At 41.4% G+C, this 24,285-nt stretch overlaps 1 protein-coding gene across 1 annotated transcript in view; it reads right to left on the bottom strand.

The window, feature by feature from the left end:
* LOC147702816 (gamma-aminobutyric acid receptor subunit alpha-1) overlaps window positions 1–23,195 on the bottom strand; it is a 536,635-nt gene extending 513,440 nt beyond the window's left edge. The window contains exons 1-2 of the mRNA XM_086931399.1: window positions 22,995–23,195; window positions 20,066–20,158 (exon numbers count right to left, since the gene is read on the bottom strand). Of these exons, the coding sequence (XP_086787525.1) occupies window positions 20,066–20,145 (80 nt within the window). The 5' untranslated portion in view covers window positions 20,146–20,158; window positions 22,995–23,195. The remainder of the gene's footprint in view (window positions 1–20,065; window positions 20,159–22,994) is intronic.
* Between the last annotated feature and the right edge of the window lie 1,090 nt (window positions 23,196–24,285).

Below are 24,285 nucleotides of genomic sequence, written 5' to 3'. Positions count from 1 at the left end.
TAATTGAACATGCTCTAATTAAACTGGTATGGACTCGGACATTTAGGAATTTACATAGATAAAGTGTTTAAACCTTTCCCGAGGTTATTTTATGAGTGCAAATATTTATATACTGCCTATTATGCTAACACCCTTGATCCCTTAGGACTATAGGTACCGGTGACTTGGATTGGTAAGTCAATGGTATAGGTCCTAAATGGTTAATTAAAATTCTGATTAGGCGTAGGTTTACCTGTTCAAAGTGTGTATGTTTTTATGGGCCCAGGTGAGTATGGTAAAACGAGCAGGTGAGCCCGCGCTCTATCAGTGTGAGCACCAGTAAGAATGGGTGCAGTAAAAGTGCAGTGGAGGTACCAGCGGATATATATAGAGCAGGCAGTAACTTGTGCCAGTGGGTGCAGCCACAGTACAGTTAGTTGTCAATGTGTGCATTGTGCTGGTATGGCACTAAATACAGGGGGGAGGGCTTACGAGAGGTAAACCGTGTTCCCCCCAGTGCCTTAGAATCAGTGTTCCTCGCTTTTCATTGGGAGAAGTGGACATCTGTTCAGCATATGTGCTACTCCCACACTGTTCCCGTGAGGAATGACAAAGAATGCAAGTAACCATAATGCAATTTTTGAAATGTGTGGGATTTACTTTCTGGACAGGAAAACTCCCTGCACTTCTGTCCTGTTGGAGATATAGCGTTTTCTCTTGAAGGTCAGTGGTGGGGACATCTGCTCCGCAGAGTGCTTACAGATGGTACATAGATGTGTAAGATCAACATGCATTCTACACTGTCTTGGAGCTTATGGAACTGATAGAAGAGGAATGGATGTGGCTTGCATGCATTGCTCACTTTATCAAAGTGCAGAGATATAAAGAACTGGCTCCTGCCCTCCCCCCACACACCCTCTGGGTACTAAATGCATCAAACATGAACCTAAACAGTGACTGTCCTGATGCACATTCATAAAAGATAACCCTGGGCAAGATGAGTCTAACATTCATATGGCAGCCCAGACAGCCACATAATATTCTGCAGTGGATGAGAAGGAACAAGGCAAGACAGCAGTGCCCTTGAGGGAGAACTCGGTTTGAGCTGCTGGTGGGGTGTCTATAGTAGTAAGAAAGGGATATGAAGCAGGAGATGTGTTTCAACATGTTCCCTTCAATTTGCTACACTTTGATCATGTGACCCAAGGTCATGTCATCATAATTGGCCAATGGATACCAAAATAATTTGCATACATAATGAGAGAGGGATAGTTAACTGCCTAAACATGGTCATCCTCCATCTCTCCACTTTCATTTCTCATCCTACTTCCAAACTGATAAGCAATGAATCACAAGGACAGACCTTACAAAAGTGGAGGTGTTGTCACTGAAATAGGAAAAAACATATCCACATGTGTCACTACAGATTTATCCAAACTCCTTTCCTCTGAAGTGATGTATGTCATTATAAAACCATCTCAAAATATTCCTTTCTGCTTCAATAACCTATACCAACCACAAGTTAAAATGCTGCATTGCTTAAACACTCCACTTTAATCATCCATTCCATGTCGACTAACTAATTACTCAACTAATATTGTCCTTAGTGGTTTTACTATGCCATGGAACAGTAGTGGTCGGTGGTGGGAGTAGCTGCCGGGCGGTGCCATGGGGAAGGGGAGGGGCAGGGTGGGGGGTTAGTAATCTATGGATTATGGAGGATTACAGGTAAGTAAAAATATGAATAAATAAAATGAATTTAGTTGCGCGCACTGCATCCCAAAATGTGATGCAATGCATGCAATAAAATTTGTTTTATTTATTTATATGTTTACTTACCTGTAACCCTCCGTAATCCATAGATTACTAACCCCACCCTGCCCCTCCCCCTTCCCACATCACCGCCCGGCAGCTACTCCCACCACCTACCGCTACAGCCACGGAACATAACTAAAACCCGACTCACTGACCTTCTTAAATAAATCTGCTTTTTGCTTAATCAATCTCAACTTTCCTCCTTCTTGACTCACAACAAAGGTAATACGCTTGATTGTATTATCTCTATGACAAACCTGCTACATTCTGAATACCCTATTAAAAATACCTTGGGATAGCACCATGTCACATGTTATGCAGAACAATCCTAGGTCAATACAAAAAAGGTCAAAATAAATTAATACACATTCTGAGAAGATCTCTGAAAACATTTCTTCTCAGTAACTATCTAAAGCACTTTAATTCATTGCATTCCACAGAAGATCCCATCAACTATGAAAACAATACCACCCTAACACCCATAAACAAACTAGTTTTCCCCCATACTGGAATCTATCAAGGAGAGAATCAGTAGTAAACTCCATGCCAATGGGAGATCAACCAGAATTAACTAATAATTAATAAATAATAAGAATTAAGAAATAACTGGAATAAATTATGTAGAACACATCAAACTTCCCAGGAGAAAACAACAAGAAGTTCTAACTGTAATTAAAAACAATCAATCTACTTTAAAAAAGAACACATGAATGAAATTTAAACCAACCTCAAATCGCTCTCTTTAAAGTGATCAAGCATTAAATCACTCCAAATACAAAACTCATTGTAGTATTTTCAGTCCCATTGACGACTAGCATCACCACATTCTTCTCCAAAAGCTTATTAGAAATGAATAATTGTCTTATGAAGAAAGTCTCTCAAGCAGATACACACTCTAGCATTCCTCATAGAACTGCTACATAATGGTCGTCCTTTAAACAGGCAAACCTCCCAGGCACTCAACAATAGATAGCTTTCACTAAATACTTCATCATATTCTGACGACACCGATCCAGCGCACCTAACACAATTTTGTGCCAATGATGTAGTAATGACAATTTTAAGTATTGACGCCGTGGGTTGTATAATCAAGAGCAGGTTCAGCACAGATGTAAGTGATTTTTTTTTGTATTTGTGGTTTTTAACATTCTCCAATATAATTATTGAACACAGAAAACACAAATAGGAAAGAGTGAGTAGAAGTTCTCTCTCTCTGTTTCTGACTTGTTCTGTCTAAAGTTTATAAAACTATAACTAAGAAATCCAAACCATTGAATCATGCATTTTCACACTGAGTAATACAAATACGCAACCAATATGCAGAAGACCTCAGGCCTCCTATTCTTCTGAGAATAGCCGAAACCCATGTTTTTAGACCGCAATTAAAACCTACTATGTCCAAGTATTTTATCTCATCATAACCAAACTTTGTTCTTCTAAAATTCGTATTCATATACTCCTCCTACCAATAAATCGTAAAGTGCTCTGTCGTCCATGTGTAGAAGTCTGACCTCTAAAATATATTGCGTACATTAAATAATATAATTAACATAAGTAAGCTACGGGACTCAAACTCGGTTCACTAAATTACTCCACTGATGTTCTATTGGAACTACATATAAGCATACCACAAAAAATAACACAGTTGATAATTAACTGCTTTGCTGTAGGAAGGATGTCCTAGCTTGGCAGTGGGTTGAGTCTGCTTCTCCCAGTATGAGGAATGGTGGAATATGTTAATTGACTAGTCTCTATAAAAAATAATATTTTAGTGAAAAAGGGGCACTGAGCCAAGTGGTCTCTTTTTGAGCTATATCATTGGTTATTAATCCTGAGTTAGATTCAGAGGTTGGGACCGTGTAGTCCAGTTTAGCCCATGAGAAGTGGAAAGGTCCAAGTGTTCCTGCTTTTCTTACAGCCGTGGTCGGTAGTGAGATGACCTGCAGGGCGGTGATGTGGGGAGGGGGAAGGGCAGGTTGGGGTAGTAATGTATGGATTACAGAGTTTTAAAGGTAAGTAAACATACAAATAAATAAAACGAATGAAATCTGCAGGCTACTCTTTAAGGTGGAAGTTGAGCGACCTTGGTAATGTACCCTGAATAATTACATCAAAATTGAGTCTTTTTATTGTTTTTTGAGGAACTTTAACTACCCATGTATTCTCAAGGACACATCCATACTATATGGAAACAGTCTTATGCTTATCTAAGAATTTATCTCAGGAAATATCAGGCTGAAACTTAGCTGGACCCAACAAAATGGTGACAATCATAATGAACATTCCAACAGGTTTTGTCCAACGTGTCCGCTTACAGAGTAACCTAATACTATCTCAATGATTCTATACAATGGGATACCTACACAACAAAATCGTTTCCAATAGAGAATACAAGTTTCACCCCAGGCGTGGCCGGCACAGGTAACAGTGGTAGGCCAGGGCGAGGGGAGGGGAAGTTGACAGATGACGGAATAGGTAAAATGAAATAAAGAAATGTATAAAACCACTTACCTTGTGCTAACCGCATCTCCGAGCGGGCAATGCATCAAGCACAAGATAAGTGTTTTATTTATTTTTTTAATTTAATTTTACCTAAACTGTCATCTGTCATCTCCTCCCCCCCTTTGCCCTCCCCCTTCGCCCCACCGTTGTTTCCTGTGCTTGGCGCCTGGTCACCTCTATGGTTCTGGGATAGCTTGTCAACATCTTCTCACTGATTGCAAGACAACATGTGCATAGCATCGCTAAAGTTACAAAGTGCAGCAAATTACTTTGTGAATCTCCATAGCAGATCATCTCAGTTCAATTACAGTGGTATGTTTACAAAAAAAACAACTGTGACTCTGAGGCAAAAAAAACTCACAATTTGAATTTCTTCGAGATTCAAACAAGGATTAGACTGGAGCATGATAGGGGCACATTGTTTGCCCAGGATCTGCAATGAATTTCAGCATTTGTGCCTTTTGCTTTGCTCTATTAACATGAGATTTCTCCTTAGACAGTTGTCGCATCATTGGATACATTTTCAAGTATGATTTAATGAGTACTAGGAGATGACCCATAATAAACAACCAACAACAGAGACAAAATGGTAATGCAGTTCCTTGCCATTACAGGAGCTTTAATGGTGCTCGCCAGCATTCTTGTATGAAAAATAGCCCTGACCCAGGCAAAGCTAATATCAATGCACCTAATTGTAAAAAAAATAATGGCCAAGGCTGACAATTCCATTGACTTTCAGCCAGCTACAATAAACTGCACTTGTAAAAGCTGGATTGATATTAAGTTCTCAATTTAAAGAAATATGAGTTGCGAAAGAGGTGATGAAGGCATGAGACTGTTACCTCTATCACACAGTAGGACTTGCTATAAATGCATGACATCACTTATCATAGATGACCAAGCATGAGCAAGTACTATGATTGACCATTCACAGGCACCACACTGACTGAGATACGTAGAGAACAACACAATTGTATGATAAAAATGAAATCATTCCATTTTCAAAGCACTTCCTTAAAGTGCACAGGTCCCCTTTCATCCCAGCCCTATCTGCCAGGCTACCTGGAGGGGTAATCCATCCCTTTGTTTGGAAACAGGACACAGCCTATTCAGATGTAAGTTTCAGCTCCCAATCCCCATTTCTGCTCGGGAAGGCTATCTGAATGTCGATGAATGCAAATGAGTCCTCTGTCACATCCACCCTTCCTGTGTTTGTGGCTGTCTAAAGGGAATAAACAAAGTGTAGCTGGCACCAAGCAAAGATGTGTATTGACGATGAGGTGCAAGGCAAACAGAGCAAAGCTAAGAGCAGAGAAATTACCACTTTCTAAAAGAGGCATTTCTTAAATAGTAATGTTAAATCCTACTTAACAAATAAAGAGGATTTATCACCACCATTCCAAGCATATGAAACTAGATGCAGCTATCACTTTCTAATCAGGAATTACAGCCTATAAGTGATTTAAGGAATTCCCAATACTAGCCTAGGAGAAGAATAGGCCTCATGATATGGAAAAACAAATGTACCTGTTTGTCACTACCAGGACATGTAAAGCTTAAAAGTACACATCTTGCCTTTGAGTTACACAGCACCCTGCCCTTAGGGATACCTAGAGCCTACCTAAAGGATGCCTTAGGGATACCTAGGGCCTATCTTAGGGGTGACTTATGTGTAATAACAAAGGAGTTTAAGGCTTGGCAAGTGTTTTAAGTGGCAAGTCAGAGTGGCAGTAAACTGCACAAAACAGGCCCTGAATGGCAGGCTTGAGACAGGTTTAAATGACTACTTGAGTAGGTGGCATAATCAATGCTACAGGCCCACTAGTATAATTTACATTACAGACCTTGGGTGTATGGTATTCCACTTTGCAAGGGACTTACAGGTAAACTAAATGTCCCAATCAGGTATCCACCAATGTCTCCATATTTAGGGGAGAAGCAAATGCATTTTAGCACTGATTAGCAGTGGTAAAGTGCTCAGATTCCTAAGGCCAACAAAATGATACATCAAGAAGTGGGGGTGAGCAGGCAAACATTAGGGGGAAGGCCCCCCTAAGAATGACAGGTCTAACAATATGTATTTATAGGACATGATCCTGGCTAGAGGGTAATGCAGACTGCTAAAACATGGTAAGGATATGATGTGAGATTTCATACAAACATCTTGATACCAGTGTGAGTAAATTTCTCACCTCTGTGCAGTGGCGGACGGTCGTGGGAGTGCTGTGGAGTGGTGAGGCGAGGTGGGGGTGGAGCAGTGGGGAGGGTAGTAAACTATGGAATACAGCCCAACGGAGGTAAGTAAACAAATAAATAAATAAAACGGATTTCGTTGCATGCGCTCCATCGCATTTGGCAATGCAGAGCGCGCAATGTAATTCATTTTATTTATTTATTTGTTTACTTACCTCTGTTCCACCATATGCCGTAGTTTACTACCCCCTACCCGGCTCCTTCCCCGCCCCGTCCCCCCAGCCCGCAGCACTCCCACCATCAGCCGCTACTGCCTCTGTGATAGCTGTTCGATAGGAGTAGATAAGAAGCACGTAATGACGATACATGTGATGTACTTTGAAGACATGTGCTTTGTGAACAGTGCAGGGTGGAAATGCCTGGAAATTCCCATGAACACTCTCAGGAGGAGATTTTTGGGGATTTTGGCAAGGAGCATTACTACCCTGAACATGGTGTTGTAGATTTACTAAGTCAAATAAAGAGGGGGGACCAGGAGCTGGTTAAGGTCCAGTGCCGGTGCTCTGGACTCTAGTATTACAACCAAATAAGGGGATCACTGTTCCACCCGAGTGTGCACTGTGAATTTCGAGCCCACAATCTGATAAAGTAAAGAGAGAGATTAGAAATCCTAGAGAAGGAAGAGAAAGCTATGTATGGTCTTGGACCCTCTCAACTGAAGCAAGAAGGGACGGGGGAGACACTCTATAGTAGGACCCTCCCCACATGCCCGCACTCATCATACGGCTGTTCACCTAAAAGATCTCCGATAAAGTGACCCTTCGGGGGACCCGTAGGGCATTGCAGCGCCAGTCCAATGAGGAACACCGCCCGATGATGAAGCATGACATCCTTCGGGTGTGTGAGGGCAACAAGAGACAAAAAATGTCTCTCCCCGTCCCTTCTTGCTTCACTTGAAAGGGTCCAAGACCATACCTAGCTTTCTCTTCCTTCTCTAGAATTTCTAACCTCTCTCTTTACTTTATCTGACTGTTGGTGTGAAATTCACTACGCTCACTTGGATGGAACAGTGATCCCCCCTTATTTGGTTGTAATAGTTGTAGATTTACTGCCTTTAATGGAAGCAGTAAAACTGTATCCAGAGTTAAAATGGGGAGTCAACCATTCCAAAGTTGGTAGGGATGGGGATTCGTAACAGGGAACCATATGTCTCTATGTAGTCAAATGAAATAAATGAAATCAAAAGCAATCAAGGGCCAACACACCTTCTCTTTGCTTTTAAATATGTGCAGAAGTTAACCATGCACGTTTATGCGTGTGTACATGTATATAGACATTAGTACTGCTGTAAAGCTAAGACTTTTGCAGCTTCACATTGCGACAGATGAAATCTTGGGATTTTTTTGTGAACTGCAAAAAATCATAAATCTGATGTAAAACTAGAACTAAGCTAAATTTATTTTTAGGAACCTGGGCATATATTGGTCTGGTAGTTTTACCAACATCCAACTTGTTCCTTTCTGGATAATCTTTATCATCTGTCTAAGCACTCTATCTGATTGTTGTATCAAACTGTAGTGAATAAAGAGGCCCTTGCAATCTATTGAATAAACTCTCCTACTTATATGATCTGTAATGTACATAACTTTAGGCAATGCTATATTTTTCGCATGTCCGCAATGACAATCTGAATTGTAATAACATATAGTTATAGGCATCTGCTATGACGGTACAGGTTAGAAAGAGCTTAGACACTTTTAGTCTCTCCTGATGAAAGTAATAATAGGTTACTAAAGAAAGAGACCATGGAGATGGTCTCTTTCCACCTTTAGAAAACAATTACGGCAGATAATGGCCATTTTTCTAAGCAAGAAATGTTATATTCTGCTCTGGAAGATGGCGTACAGTGAACACTCCACCCCATTTCAAGAGTTAAGAATGTGCATATCAGAAATGGCCTTCATTGTCCTTTACTGGATAGGAGTGATTGAGCTTTCAAATCTGCTTACTAAACCAACACAAGTTTATGGTGCAAGAATAGGAGACCTGTCACTGGCCTCTTCTGTATGTTGACCTCCTTTCGAAGAGCATTACAGCACGGTCGAATTCATGAACTGAAGCTGCTATGATAAACAAACAAATGTTATCTGATAACTAGCATAATCAAGAGTAATATTGCTTATTGTTCAATATGTGATCCTATCAGTTTTGTCACTGGGGACATTGAGTGAGCAAGTGATATTATTCACCGCAGCACAAGTGAATTGTTCTTTTTAAGGACTTCTGAAAGGAAATATCAGCTGATTTTATTTTTGGAAGAGATTATTGTCCTGGACAGTCCCTGAAATGTTGTTGCTCATTTTTGTTAAGCTTTATCTTGGTACTAGGGAAGAGATTATCGGGCCCTTAGAATTAGATTCCTATGGACAACAATTTGTAAGTCCACCACGGGTGTGTACTTTTTCTCACGTTCTCTAACATATATTTAAGTGACCTTGATTCTAGACTTAATTTCTCTCCTTCTTCGTTTAAGGTTTTGTGCACTTAAGCAATGGTTAGCAACCAGCAAATACATGTTTACAAAAATCAAATTATTAACTGCTACCATCAAAGCATCTTGATTTATCAGGGCTAAAAAAATTATAATAATCCCAAGTTATAAATAATTGGGTGTGCATTTTGATACATTATTGATTTGGATTCCTCAATTGGCAATTAAAACACTTTTCTTAAATTAATTGATGCACTGCACTTATCAGTATCAGTGCCAGATTTGGCAATTTTCTTTGTGCTCTTTTTTCCAAGCACATAATTCCAAGGCAATAGTGATTCACACTTCTTCTGCTATTCTCTGGCAACTAATTTCTCCAAGACATATCCTTATAACTGAGGGGTTTGTTTGGCATAACTTCAACAGTATCAGAAAATATATGCTTTGATATGATTTTGTTCGTCAATGGGGACACAGTCTAGTCAGGAAGCCGATGTGCGGAAGCCATAGGTGTTTTCTTTCTCTAACAAAATGTTGGGTTTGATATTCTCTTTAACTGATAACAGTGGGTGATCAACCATAACAAACAGACATATGACACAATTAAACTCACTTTTGGGGAGCATTGCCTTGGCTTTTTTTAATGATGTTTCTGCTATATCCCTGTCTTACTTTTTTGGTTAAAATTCATTTCATCACCTATCAGTAGGCGATGATAGAAATCCCCAAACTACTCTTTAGAACTACCTCTCATTTCAAAAAAGACAGCAACAAAGCTGCGCTCTTTTTTCCGGAAATGCTCCAAGCATATGGAACTCCCTATGGTGTGACTTTCAAAGCTACCTTCCCTTCCCTTGCTTCAAGAGAAACCTGAAACTCCTCCTCCTCAACAAATACTTTAACTCCTAGTTTTAGGGATCCTAGTAAAGTATTGCTTGATCAGACCTAGATTCTCTGTCTGAAGCTGCGGTTCATTTGTTTCTCTGACTTTTAGATCATCTTGAATTGTGTCTCTATTTATTTATTTATGAGTTTTTATAGTGCTAGCTAGACCCGAAGGTATCAGAGCGTTTTACATATAATGCAAGATCATTAGATTGAAGTACATGCAAAAAAAACAGACAAAGAAAAACATTTGGCCGCAGCGGTCCTTACAGTATGCAGACTTAGGAACCACTTGAGCTACAAAATGGACAAGACATAGTGGAGCTCTGAAACACTAATGTAACTGCTACGACTGGTCAAGGCAGAGTGGGTGTGAGCTTTGGTAACATAGCTCAGTTAGCGTGTGTGTTAAAGTATTTGTTGGGCAGTAGGTGTTTAAGGTCCCATTTGAAACAGGAAAATGAGGGGTTGCAGCGCATAAACTAGGGAGTGAGTTCCATATCATGGGAGCGTTTCCATGGAAAGAACGTGAATGGGAGGATTTCTTTTTCAGTTTGGGAGGTATGAGAAGAAGTGTGCTGGAGCAACTTAGAGATCTGGCTCTACCAGCTTTCTAAAGTTTGCTCTCCAGATATTAGGGGTTATGTGTGTGAAGGGCTTTGTGGGTGATACAAGTTGTCTTGTAGAAACATCTTTCTTCAATTGGGAGCCAATTGAGTCCCTTGAGGGCCGGTGTGATGTGCTCAAACCAATTATAACCTGTTATTAGCCTGGCTGCCATGTTCAGAACTGAACTTAAGGGGGCCAGGTGAGTTTTTGGAGTTCCAGTGAAGATGGTGTTACCATAATCCAGTTTTGAGAGCACAAGTGATTGCACTACCGTCTTTAAATCTTATGGGGGAATGAAAGGTTCGATTTTCTTGAGGTGTTTTAGTGTGGGGAGTGCTCCTTTAGCTGAGTTGTTGATGTGGGGTTTCAATTACATGTTTCTGTCCAGGGCGATACCTAAGGACTTAACTGTGTTGGACAGTGTTAGAGAACAGTTTAGAGCATCCAAAGTCCTGAGCCATATGTGGATTAGTTGCAGGTTCTTTTTCCGGGAGAAAAGTAGTAGTTCAGTTTTGTTGGTGTTCAGCTTTAAGTGGTTGATATTTAGCCAAGTTTGTATCTTGATTAGTGTGAAATTCAGTTGTAGGATGTCACTGGGTGAATTAATTTTGTAAAAGAGTTGGGTATCATCAGCATATAGGTGATATTTAACCGCTGCTTGGTTCAGTATAAATGCGAGGGGTACCATGAAGAGATTGAAAAGGTCTGAGGATAGAGTTGAACCTTAGGATAAACCGTGAGGAACTAGTTTTGGTTTGGAGAAACAGTTATTGATTTTTATTTGTTGCGAGCTATGTTGACGGTAAGATGTGAACCATCTTAGGACTGTGCCATTGATCCCAGTACGGTTCTTGAGTGTCTCAAGTTAAACAGGGTGATTTATGGTATCGAAGGCAGCCGATAGGTCAAGTAGGATTAAGAGGCATGCATCACATTTATCCAGGGATCTGCGAATGTCATCAGAGATATTGAAAAAACCAGTTTCAGTGCTACAGCCTTTCCTGAACCCTGATTGGAAGGTGTCATGGAGGTTGCATTCTTCTATGTGTTGGTTTAGTTGTTGTAGGACGCACTTCTCCAATGTTTTGGCTATAAAGGGACGGTTGGTAATAAGTCTGAGGTTATTGAGGTCATTGTGGTCGGCACCTGGTTTTTTGAGTATGGGTGTGATTTGGCCTAGTTGGAGACAGTCAGGAACACTGCCTGAGGAAAGAGATGAGTTGATGATTTTAGTCCAGAATAGGGCAATGATATGGTTGAAGTTTTGAACTATTGTGGAAGGCATAGGATCCGAAGTGTGAGATGTGGGCTTCAACTTCGCACTTATATTAAAGACTGCACTTTCAGTCTTAGGTTCAAAATCGGACCAATTCACCTTGCTTTTCTTTTCAAGGAGATCTAGGCTGAAATGAGTTTATATAGAGGCCATGCGGTCCTTGGTCACATCAGGGGGGGTTCAGGATGTAGGGGAGTGAGGCAGAGGGGAAAGTTGGTAGGGATGTCAGAATTGTGACTTGGATGAGGAATTGTTCAATTTTTTCAACTTTATCAGTGAAGAAGATGGCAATTTCTTCACAGCATGCAGAGGTGGATTTTGTTTTGTGTGGGGGCAGAAAGGGTAGTTTGCCGTTTAATAATTTTGAAGAGCGCACTGGGTCTGTTCTTAGCGTGGTCAAGTTAGTTGCAAAAGAAAGTGCCCTTTTCTCTGCAGATGTGCTTCTTGCAGGAAAGCTGTGCCATTCTTAGGAGTGAGAGGTTCACTGTAGAGGGGTTTTTTCTCCATAACTTTTCTGACAGTCTGAGTTGTCTTCTCTCGTTGTTAAGATCTGAGTTGAACCAAGATTTAGATTGGATAGAACTAGACTGCTTCAGTCTGAGAGGTGCCATTACTTCCAGAACAGCAGATACCGCTGTGTTGTAGGGGGCAGTGAGGTCATCAACTGTGTGAGTGGGAGGTTGGTGCTGTAGTTGGTTGCAGATCCTAGTCTCCAGTTCTGTCATTGAGATTTGCTTTGAGTTCCTGGAACAGTGCTTGGGTCTGTCGGAGGGGTTTATTTGTGATCTGAGGTAGATCTCTATGTTAAACAGTGTGAGATGGTGGTCTGATCAGTAAATGGGGTGATAGATCGAAGTGAGACAAGATCATTTTTGGCAATAATCACATCTAGAGTGGTGCCTTTGATATGGATCGGTACGTTGGAAAGTTGGATGAGATTGTTAATTACACAAATGTTTGTCAGAATGCATAGTGTGGTATCTAAAGCATTGTTCTATTGTTGGTCACTCTACAAGCACCTGACGGGGACCATTATTCTATTGAACTCTTGCCTCTTATGTTCTTTGCATGACTGCGTTACCATATTCTATTACGATCAATGTGAAGCACTCTGACACCTACGGGTCTAGCTAGCGATATTTAAAACTTACATCATTAAAAAATAAATAATTAAAAGAGCTGAAATATCCTTAGTTTAATACAGGTGGGCAGCTTGAGCTCACTACAAGGTCTTCTGTTTAACTGAAATGCCATGTTTATCAGCAGAAAAAGGAAACATGAATCCATTTCTTTAGTTCAGAAAATCAGCATAGACTTTGAGGGTGGGTGCGTATTCTGATGCATGTTTCAAAAGTGCTATTTATTAATTACCTAAATTCGAAGCCCTTATAAGTAATTAAGATGATATTCTAAGGATTTTCAGAATCATTCAAACTCGGATGATGAGAAGTTTGTTTCTCTGGAAGTTTTAATGTGACCCTTTAGCCTTTATCAGGCAAATCACCCGACCAAATGTGCTACAATAGGAACTGAAATGTGAACTTAGGCAAGATGATGTCATATTTTACATACTGATTGTAACTTCATCTTTTTCCTATCCCCTCTTTGAGAATATTCTAGAATATATCATATTTTAGTTTCACATTTGCTCCTATCCAGTATCAATTATGTTGAGTTGGAGATAAATGCAGTTTCAGATCAGGCGCTAGAATGATTAAATATTGATTAGTGCATCAGTGTTACTGTTTTAATTAGTTGCTAATGTTTAACTGCTTTTTAAATACCTCATTTCACCAAGAACAAGACTTAACTGAGGTTCACAGTTCTGGGATAGTGATATTTTGGGGATTAATGAGATTTCAGTTGATTCAATAAATGCAGCCTGGAATTCTCTTAAAGCATATTTAAGCAATAAGATTTTTTCTTTGCATCAGGGAATAATAAAACGTCTTAGAATAAAGAATTAACCATGGCAGGGGAGGTAATGAGGTTGTGTTGGCGTTTGTTCAACACAAAATACAAAATTTGCAAAGATTAACAAATTCTAGTGTAGGTTATAATTATTTAATTTATCGGCTAGAAAATTTTATTTGAGTGGTATTAGGTAGGAGTTTTGGACCAATGGAGGAAACACATAGAAAATATGAGCATACAGCAGTAAATACAACTATGCTTCTATGAAGATATCTTTAGTTAGGAAACCAGACAGAAAAGTTGCATTTTCAAAAGGAGAAAGTAATGGTGCTATCCAGGATTCTTCGACCTCAGAAATGTAACAACATTATGCCTTTGATATGTTTTCCAAACACTTAAATGTCTCTATGGTTGACTTATTTTTACATGAAGTCATGACACACACAGTTTTGGAATCATAGATTCTCTAGAGGTTGGAAGGGCATCTGGAGTGGATGGGACTCTGGTTGATTATTTTTTTACCCTTAAAACCCTTTATCACCACTTTAAGCAGAATTGTATGTTAACAAGTAATTTGATTTATGAATAATGTTACTGAGGGGCATGGCTTGTGAGCTTAACAAGAAAGTATCCTGCTGCAGAAGCTTTGGGTGAGTGCAAGCAAATTTTCAAACTATACAACTTAAAGACAAGCAGCAAACTCTAAATTTAAAGTATGAGTTTGGGAATGAGTAGTGGATATCATAGAGCAACTCATTTATTTATGTGACTATTTCTCAAGCATACCTCTATAAATGATTTGCTTCTGTGAACTATTTGATTGTTACAGCAGCCATTTTGGGAAAGGACCAACATTGATTCTTCGAGGATACCTAATCAGTAACAATGCTCTTTATAGAGGATACATAACAGATAACCATGTGACATAGGTCCAATATTGCTACCAATGAGTTCTGATTACATCATCACTAAGAGGCCAAAGTCAAAATTGTTTGTAATGATCACCAGACCCATAATATGGTAATATTAGTGCATACTACACAAATTACAGGTCATGTAAGTTTTTTTTTTTTTATGACACTTGTTTATTTAAGTACAAATACCACAAAAATAATGTTGTTTTCTAAAGATTAAAAGGTTTACAGAAAGTAGGTTTGCCATGATATTATGTTTGAATGCAGAAAAATAAGAAAAACATATACAATTATGAAATTAGAAAGATGGGGTTTTAGACAAAACTGTTTTTTCTTTCGTAAAAAGTACTTTTTGGCTATAAACATCAAAGCTTCACTGGCAAGACATAGCTAACAATGGGCATTGATTGTAATCAGGGCTCCTGGTTTTATGGTATATTTTTTTTACATTTCTGTCTGTATTGCTCCATATTTATTTTTGGGCCATTTTATCTGTATGTGTCCATATTTATTTTGTGTTTTGCATATAAATGAAGCTGAAAAACTAAAATTTTCAATATATATTTAACCGATAGATGTGAACTCATACTTTGATGTCTGTCATGTTTTAGCTATTTAAACTGTCAAATATTACATAATGATACATCCACTGGTAAATACTAGCATTATACCATAAATGTATATTGACAAATGCCGTTATTTCAACAAATTTCATCCTGTTTTTTAATTTCCCATGCTGTCCATATGCTCAGCTGCTGGCCAATAATTCATCAAAGACAGCACAGATAGACACTTAAAAGGAGAAAAATGTCTGTATTTCTCCACTTTTAAAAATAAATGCAGATAGAAAACACATTGTTTTCTGTCTGTATTTATCTGTAAAATTATGTAAAAATGGAAAACAGGGAGCCTTACTTGTAATAAGAATAGAACGCTTTCATGAATTGATTGTTGATTACAATATAGACAGAGGGTCTGTTCAGATATATGTGGCAAAGGTGGTAAATTCATAGTAATTAATTAAACGATGCAACCAAAGATTCTCAATTCAGTGGCTGTTGTATTTATCACATGATTATGGATTTACAACATTTGCCACATAATTTGAAGGTTTCTGAAAAAAAAACTTCTAGCACAAATCGGTTAACATAATACTGCCAGAGAATGTGCTGCACAATTTGCATTTTGCGACATACATTAGATAACCTTGCCACATAGTTTGCTTCTCCGGGTCTCATAATCCTAGTAGCCCTGCCAATGGTAAATCTCTCAAAAAGCGATTTGAGGATTGTCAGTATGGTGGTTAAATGCATATTCTACACGGAATTATGAGCTATTTTCCATATTTAACATTTCTCTGTTCTGATAAAATGCCCCTTTTTGCATTGCCCCTCCTCATTTTTTGCTATTTTTGCTGGGTTTTAGACTTTGCACACTGGGGGACTGCTGTCTAGTATTCAGTGCATGTATCATATTTAACTTTCCCATAAGGCCATAGTATATGGTGCATAAATACATCCATGGTATTGGAAGTTAAATGCCTCTTGTGGACTGCTGCAGTTTAAACCTGGAGTCCAACCTCTAAAAATACCCTTTCTGAAAGGAAAAAAACTCCCTTTTAAATATGAATATGTCACACCAATTTAAGCCTTATAGCACACAAGACAGAGTGCATGCTATTTTAAAATGGGACATATGGAAATGCAATGTTACCGTATTCCTACAGTGACATGGCCCTAAAATAGATTCACACTGGGGAATGTCCTGGCTGTTCTATAAGGGATATTGGATTAAAATGTTAGCTCTGTTATCTTGGGTTTGGGACCAACTAGAAAAATTGTTCAACCACTATGTTTAATGTTTGTTAAAAGAACAATTCAATTGTGAAGTTTGGGATTTTATTAAATACCTAGATAGAGTAACTTTTAGAAAGTTACAATTGTTCTGCCTAAAGCTCCTGATGGCTAATTTACATTAGCTCTCCAGCAACTGCCTAATACGTGCTAGGCCTTAATAAGGTGTAATAATAACTCTTTATTGTTTCATTATTTAAAATCTTACAATTTGACATATAACATCTACTATAATATAAAACCACTAAAAGCAAAATAAAAAAAGATGCTGTACCAAATTCTGAACCAGTTACAATAAAATATACAAAAAAGTTTAAAACGATTTCATACTGTGCAAAAGTTTTCTTAATTATAATCTCCAAGTTTTGCTTTTCCACTTAGTAAAAACTATACAGAAGCAAAGTTCATACTTCTTAGTAAAAACTTTACAAAAGCAGAGTTCATACTTCTTAGCAAAAACTTTACAAAAGCAGAGTTCATACTACTTAATAAGGTGTACAAATGACTTGCGAAGTACAGACAATTCCCTGGGTGTGGGATGGTGTTTTTTTATCCCCTGGCAGGAAAACGTGTTAAAGTTGATCATGAAACTTCATTAATTGAAAAGGGACTTGCCCTTTCATAAGTAAATGTATAGTGAGACCTTGGGAAGCCTGGTACAAATGCCAGTAGGATGGGAGCAAACCCCAGAACCGGTTTTGAGTGACCAGAGAGGATGGAACTGCTCATTTCCAGACCACACCTCTGAGTGGGCACACAAGCTCTGCACCAGGGAGGAAGGGTTACTCTATCTTGAATTTTTAAAGGAAGGTGCACTGTGGGATTGTTTGGAGTAACGAAATAGGAACTACTGCGCAGTTCTCGCAAGACTTACGTTGGATATAGGGGTTTGTAGGAGAGAGACCACAGCGTGGAGGGGGAGGGCAGCCTGGAGTCGCCACAGTATAGGTAAGTGCCTTTTTTCTTTTTTAGTTTGTATTTTAATATTTTTTATTATAATGGGGGTGGAGGTGAGGAGCAGAGTTTGTGTTCATGCGGTGGGGGGTAATGGGTCCAAGGCCTCAGCAAACCTGTAGTAATATAGCTGATCTGGTGGGGTTTACTCGTTCATGACCAGTAGCGGCTACTGGAGGGAGTGCTGCGGACGGTTGGGTGGGGTGGGGGAGGGGCAGGGTGGGGCATGGGGGGTGGTAAACTATGGAATATGGCTGAACAGAGTTACGTAACTAAATAAATTTAAAAAATGAATTACATTGTGTGAGCTGCATCGCCATTTGCATTGGCAATGCCCTTAGAACGGCCAAATGGCCTGAGGATTCCTCAGGGGGTAGGGAATCGATATCTAGGTTAGGAATTCGGTCCTTTCCCTGTAAGCCGTGAAGCAGCAGTATTGTCATGCGACAAAAAAGGGCTGCAGATAGAAGACTATATTTTGCATTCACACAACCAGACTTTGAATTTGACAGGAAGCCCACCACCATCTGACGTCTCTCCAGGAGAATGAATGAGAAGACTCTGTGTTAGTCGAAGTGTGGAGACTGCTCTCTGGATCACTTCCCAAGTCTGATATGGAAGTAAACTGCACCATAATTTCCACTCCATTCAGCTCTGAAACACCATCGTAGTGACCTGTTTCAAGGTGTTCCCAGCTAGCACAAGTGCGTAACCACTCTTGACAAATTAAAATATTGATGTAAACATCCAGGAGGCGAGGAGAGTCTTATACAGAGAGTTTACTTAATTGTAAACATTTAAAAGATCAAAAAATCCTCCCTGGTTCTTTCTCTATTGGATCACAGAAACCTATGAGCAAGAAGGAGGGCCTAAGCATGGACTCCATGTCCTTAAAGTTGTGAATTGTGGAGCCCAAGTAAAGTGGTGTCTATGGATTAGCTGTTACCTTTCCATTGACAATGGCAGCTATCTGATGGTCTTTTCTCCCCTGATCTTCTGCAGGCAATGTTGTCTGCCTCCGCCGGGTGCTAATGAATGAATCTGTGAAACAACCTGCACTGACCGGCTCACTTGCAGGACACACATGGGTGTGTAAACCTCGCTCAAGGTGAACACAATATCAAAAAGACGGAAATGCCAATTAACAAACCGGACACCTTCCTGGCAGTGGCGTGAATTACCCTAAAGGCATAAAAAGCGTGATGCAGTAAGGAAGCATCCAGCGTGATTGATGAGATGCAACCAGAGCTGAGCTTATGGGATAAGCAATAATTATGCCCCTAATGGAGTTTGTGGTTCCTGGATTTACTGCAAGTTTACCTCTTACATTGCATTTCTGCGGCATTTAATAGAGTGTTAAAACGCAATTGCACGCTCGCCTTACAAGTGAAAGTCAATCAGAAGGAAATAAAATGCTTTTAATGACAGTCTTCAAAAAATACGAACACAAAGATCCTTGAAGAAAGTGGATGGCTTGCACGGGGTGTATTACAACAATTTAACAGTTTTAACACAGAAAACGTGAGTAAAAATCCATGGCGATTAATCAAGATGGCCATAAAACGTTGGCATAGGTCTCACAGGTTTAGAATCTCTGAGGTCAATTTATTGAAAATGACGTGATTATATAACATCCTATCTTTTGGCGTCATGTGTATATTTTATGTAAATATAAACCAACTATATATATATATATATATATATATATATATATATATATATATATATATATATATATATATATTGTACAGTACACTAACTCCATCTACAGGTCATTACCATAGTGGCATGTTGTATTTTTCCAAAAACTGCATGTTACATTCATATTCCTGACAGATGGCAGGCATGATGCAGCGATTCTAATAATTTCTAAATGTAGCTCTAAAAGTGTCCCAATTTCCAGTAACCGACCACTTAACGCGCATGCGCTGTGCTCGCATCCCCTGCACCAACCATGAACCAGTACGCACACTACTGGCACATATATATGACTTTGGCAGATCGGCACGTCTTCCATATATTGCTGCTCTGTAACAGAATAAAGTGCTGATAAAACCCTCGCTGGATCAATGTAAGTACGTTGGCTGAGTGCAGCACCGTCCACAAAACCGTTGACCTCTGTCACCCTGCCTCGAGGAGGGTTGGAGTTAAAAATCAAGATTTTCTAAATGTAATTTTTTAGGATAATATGTTTTTTCAAATTTTTTTTGTTTATAATGCACCTCGTGGAACTCAGCTAAGCGGTTATGGGGAATATTCGGGTTAAGGTCGTCGAAAATATTCTCTTTCCCACATACTAAGGAAACTGCCCCTGTGGTTGCAAAACACCGTGTTTAAGCTTCAAATTAGGCATCGACGCGTGTGATTCGAATTTATGGCAATATGTCACATATTTTCTGCTTGCGAAACACACATCGTGCTCACTGAGCAATCAATGTGCGGCTCGAAAAAGCACTAAGAGCAAAAAACACTTTTTTCCCTGGCTGCACTTAGTACTAAACTCGCTTGGAGGTGGAAGAAAATCCATACACGGGAGCTTGATTTTTTTTACTTGAAAGCGTGTTTCTTAAAAGTGAATGGTTAATTCATTAAAACTAGACCATACAATAATAATGGCAATATAGCATGGCTGGTTTCACCGGAGCCAGGCGGAGTTATGGCAGCTTGGGGGTGTGCTCACCTTATCTTAGTCAGGGACCCGATCAGCATCAACCAGGCCAGCGCACAGCCCCTGGCGCCGTCCGAGAAGCTCCTCGTCATCGCGGGCTCGTGCCTGCAAAGGAAGGAAAAACGTGTCATTAGTGCAGTGCTGGGTGGGGAGGATGTATCAGAAGCCTGGGGGAAGGGTGATACCCACATGCCGTCGGTCGGGATATATTCACATATCAAGATACCATCTGAAGAGGTTTGTGAACGGACCATTTGAAGGGATTCAATAGTACATCGTTTGGGGTGTGATATATCAAGAGGCAGGGGTACACATGCCAACATTCTCTGTGGAGGGATGTAGACAGGCTATCAACAGGCCCTGTGAAGGAAGGTATATAGCCACAGACCCTATGGAGAGATATATTAGAGGGATGGTGGCAGACCTTGGGAAAGCCTGGTATCAACAGACCTGTGCAGCGATAAATAAACCTTCCATGTGAAGAGTATATCAACACACCATGTGAGGGGACCTATGAATGGGCACTTTCGAGGGATATATCAACAGACTTTGCGGAGGGATACATTCACACACACTTGTGAGTGTTACAGCAGCAAACCCTCTCGCTGAGGTACATCAATATGCTTTGCGGAGGGATACAGCGTCACACCATGTGAATGGAGAGCTCAGCAAACCAGGTGAGGTTGTACATCAACAGGCCCTCTGGCGGGATATACTGACAACCCCACGGAAGGGAACATCATAGATCTAAAAAATACATTAAAGAACCACACATTTTTCACATACATCCTTGGATGAATAAATCGAGCGACGCCCGATGTGGGAGGGATATATCAAAAGTGGGGGGCTATGAACAGATCGTGTGAATGCAGACATGCTATGAAGAGATGGAGCAAAAGACAGCCTGTCAAAAGGGACAGGGTAATTGATACTTTCGGTGTAAATCTGCAAGCCATGCTAGGGATTCAATGACAGCCTGTGTGATATCCCCTGCGAGGCCTGCATTGGCAGCCCCTATGAAGAGATGTACCAATAGGCCCTGTGACGGAATGTGTCAACAAGAAACCCTCCGAATGGTTATTTACACAACCTTGATGGAATATGTTATTAGACCCTATAAAGAAACTTTATGATTACACCACCAAACACTGCATGTGTCAACAGAGCCGGTGAATGGCTGTCTCAGTGGACCAGGTGGCCCTGCGGAGAGTGGACTGACAAGGAATGCAGCAGTGATGTGTGTCAAAAATTTTTATTTTTCTGATTTGTGCGCAGGGTTAGGTAAATATTTTCAGCGGGTTTTGATTAACCCTACACGCTCCTCTGATGGTTATACTTGGGGAATTCGTCTCAATATAGCAACACTATATTTTGTTTCAAGACACCAACTGGATGGCTTTAAAAGGGGCATCATGTCAGTTGCAGTTTTGCACATATTTCTTTTTCTGACATCGTCGCGTATAGATTTGGTGTATTACTGGATATTCGGCTATATTTTTCCTAGATACCCGGACAGATAGCACACAGCGTGCCTGTGAGTAGCGTGTGCGCGTGCAGGTGGGGACTGTTTGTTTACAAGTGAACAATGCCGGTTGAAGGGACCTCTCATATAGTTTTGTGGGAATGCTGATATGTGACGTCCTCTAGGCCCTGTGACAGACGCTGCATGTAAAATCACGTGCACCTGTCCGGTTCAAAGAAAGAGTTTAGCGCCTAGAGATTGCAGCCCTGCAGGGACCACGTTATTTCTTACCACCAATGCCCAGACTCAGAACTGCATTTTGGTCTTGGCACTTATCGCCCTAGTTGGCACTGTTGATGCAAACTTGAAAATGCATTCTCCCTCGTTGAACCTTCTACCTTCTCCCACCAAGAAAGCATGAATACACTGATCGACACTGGTGCCTCCAATAGCAAAGGATCCTGTAGTATGCAGCTCGCGCGGCACGACTCATGGCGGATATGCATGATGCTCTCGCTGTCTCTAAGGTTCCGTGCACGTCCCGGTGGCATTGCCTTTTGGCCTCCTTTCGCTATTTTATGAGGTGGAGCACAATGAGAAGAAAGCACGTTAAGAGTTCCAGAACTCCTCTCTCAAAATAACGGAGGCGGAGTGATTTCTAGAACCACCGAGGAGCGCCTTCAGAAAGGCGCTAAATGTGGTTATCATTCTGAGTACGTTTAACGCCCGCGGCTGCAGCCGAGCAAGTGGCACGGGGCAGCCCGCCGCTCTCACTCAAGGGATGTGGGCACACATTGATAGTCGTGGGTGGAGGGGGAGGGGTTGGAGGTGGACCCTCCCCTTAGCCCAAAGCACCGGGTCACTAGGAAGGAATGATCCCGAGTGCCAAGGATGCTGCATTTGACACATGCAACCGTGGAAGGATGCGAGACGGCCCACCGTGGTCTCGGATAAAAGATGCATTTAACAAGTTATCGTTCAGTCCCTTGCACAATTCGAGTCGTTATCAGGGGAGACAAGCCGGGCGGCGCTAAGATCAGAGCACCCTGTTCGGATCCCACGAAACAAATAAATACGAGGGTCCATGGCCTCGTTCAGCCCTATAATGCTACAGAAAAGCAGCCATATATCCGCCCTCCCCTGCCTCCCCGCCACCGCTTCGCATTTCTGGCATCCCCGGCTGGATCACTGCCTCTGTTGTCAGGCTGCAGAAAAGACTGGCAGATTTCTGTTCACGTAAGGAAAAAGAACACAACTTTGGTGCCCCCCCGGTAGAGGGGTCGATTTGGCCAGGGTGTTTCCATCGTGTCTAAAATTGGGGTCGGGCGCAAAAGAAAAACCTAGCCCTGCCAGGCAGGTGCATCGATCGCTGCGGGTTTCCGAGCAGAATCAAACATGGTTTTTCCGGTACCCGCTAGACGCCTTGGAGCGCAGGACATCGGCGGAGGGTGGTGCGGCATAGCTGGGCGCGCGCCTTACCTAGATCGCCTCTGAGAGGCGAGGAGCCCGGTGCTGCGGGAGGCAGGAGGGCAAGATGCTCAGCCGGAATGGATGCAGGACGCCTGGACCAGTTTCTCGCCGCTGCCGCCGCTGGTGCTGCTGCTGCTGGAAGCCACCATAGATTCTCCCTCGCTCCTCGCTCGCTCGCTCCCTCCCTCCCTCCTTCTCTACTTCTCTCCTGGAGATCTCAGCACACGCCGCCCCCACCCTCCAGACTGCCCTTCCCAAAATATCCCCCCCTCCAGCGGCTACTACAAGAAAGCCTCCACCTTCACCGAGGCACCGAGTCACACGTCCCAGGGTAAACCGGATGTGAAATACGCCGTGACTTCATGCCAGGCAGATTTTATTTTAGAAAGGAAGGTGGCACCGCGGCAGCTCGCATCCACAGACCAATCCGCCCATTTTTTTTCTCTTTTAGATGCAGCACGTTGTTCAGCTTGCGCTGCTCTGCCCTTAATCCTGTCCTCTTCTATGCTCCTGTGCCAATCTCGCGTTGGTGTGCACGACCCACTCTCCTCAATCTTATAGAAAGGGAGACAATTCTTGCTGGGTGGGGCGGGGCTGCAAGGTGAGGGGGGGGGGGGGGGGGGGGAGAGCTCGCCAAGCCCAGCTGATCTGCATCCGTGACCCAACCTTTGGCTAACATTAAGCGGTTTTCTGAATATTCAATGGTGCGCACATTATATAGTGCGGGTGATACAAGGACGCAATATACAGAGAAGACAATGGTGTGTTTTTTTTTCTTTTCTGCTCCTCTTTGTTAGACGGACGCGTAGAAACCTTTTTGTCTAGCTCGCTATTGGACATCTTGCCCTCTCATATGTAGGAGGCAGGAGCACACGGTTTGCAGTTTAATATACGCACATTTCTGCACAATGTAGCGAATCCCCCTCTGTCGTTCAGAACCCGGCTCTGTACCAGGAGCAAACATCCCGCAGTCAGATGCCCTTAAAAAACAACATACATAATATGCATTATATATGGGCGAAGTCATCATGCTTATCTCGTGATCTACGTTCGGATGGCGCGGTGGTGCTGAGGGAATGCAGTCGGGCGCCCCCTGTGCAGGAACGCACTTATCTCTAGTTGCCGGTATGAATCCTGCCCGTGTGACAAGGCAGCTGCCGGCTCCTGGCGCCACGCAACTGGCGATTTATATGGCTGTTCTCTCTGTGAGTGCGAGCATGGGGTCTGTGCGCATGGGATCTGTGGTGCAGTAGGGGTTCGAATGACCAGGTGTCTCTGATTTGGCGAGACAGCTCCTGGT

Source organism: Lissotriton vulgaris, chromosome 7, assembly GCF_964263255.1.
Source record: "Lissotriton vulgaris chromosome 7, aLisVul1.2, whole genome shotgun sequence".
Taxonomy (NCBI): domain Eukaryota; kingdom Metazoa; phylum Chordata; class Amphibia; order Caudata; family Salamandridae; genus Lissotriton; species Lissotriton vulgaris.
The sequence above is the reverse complement of the archived record's forward strand: the minus strand, read 5'-3'. Positions and strand labels throughout refer to the sequence as shown.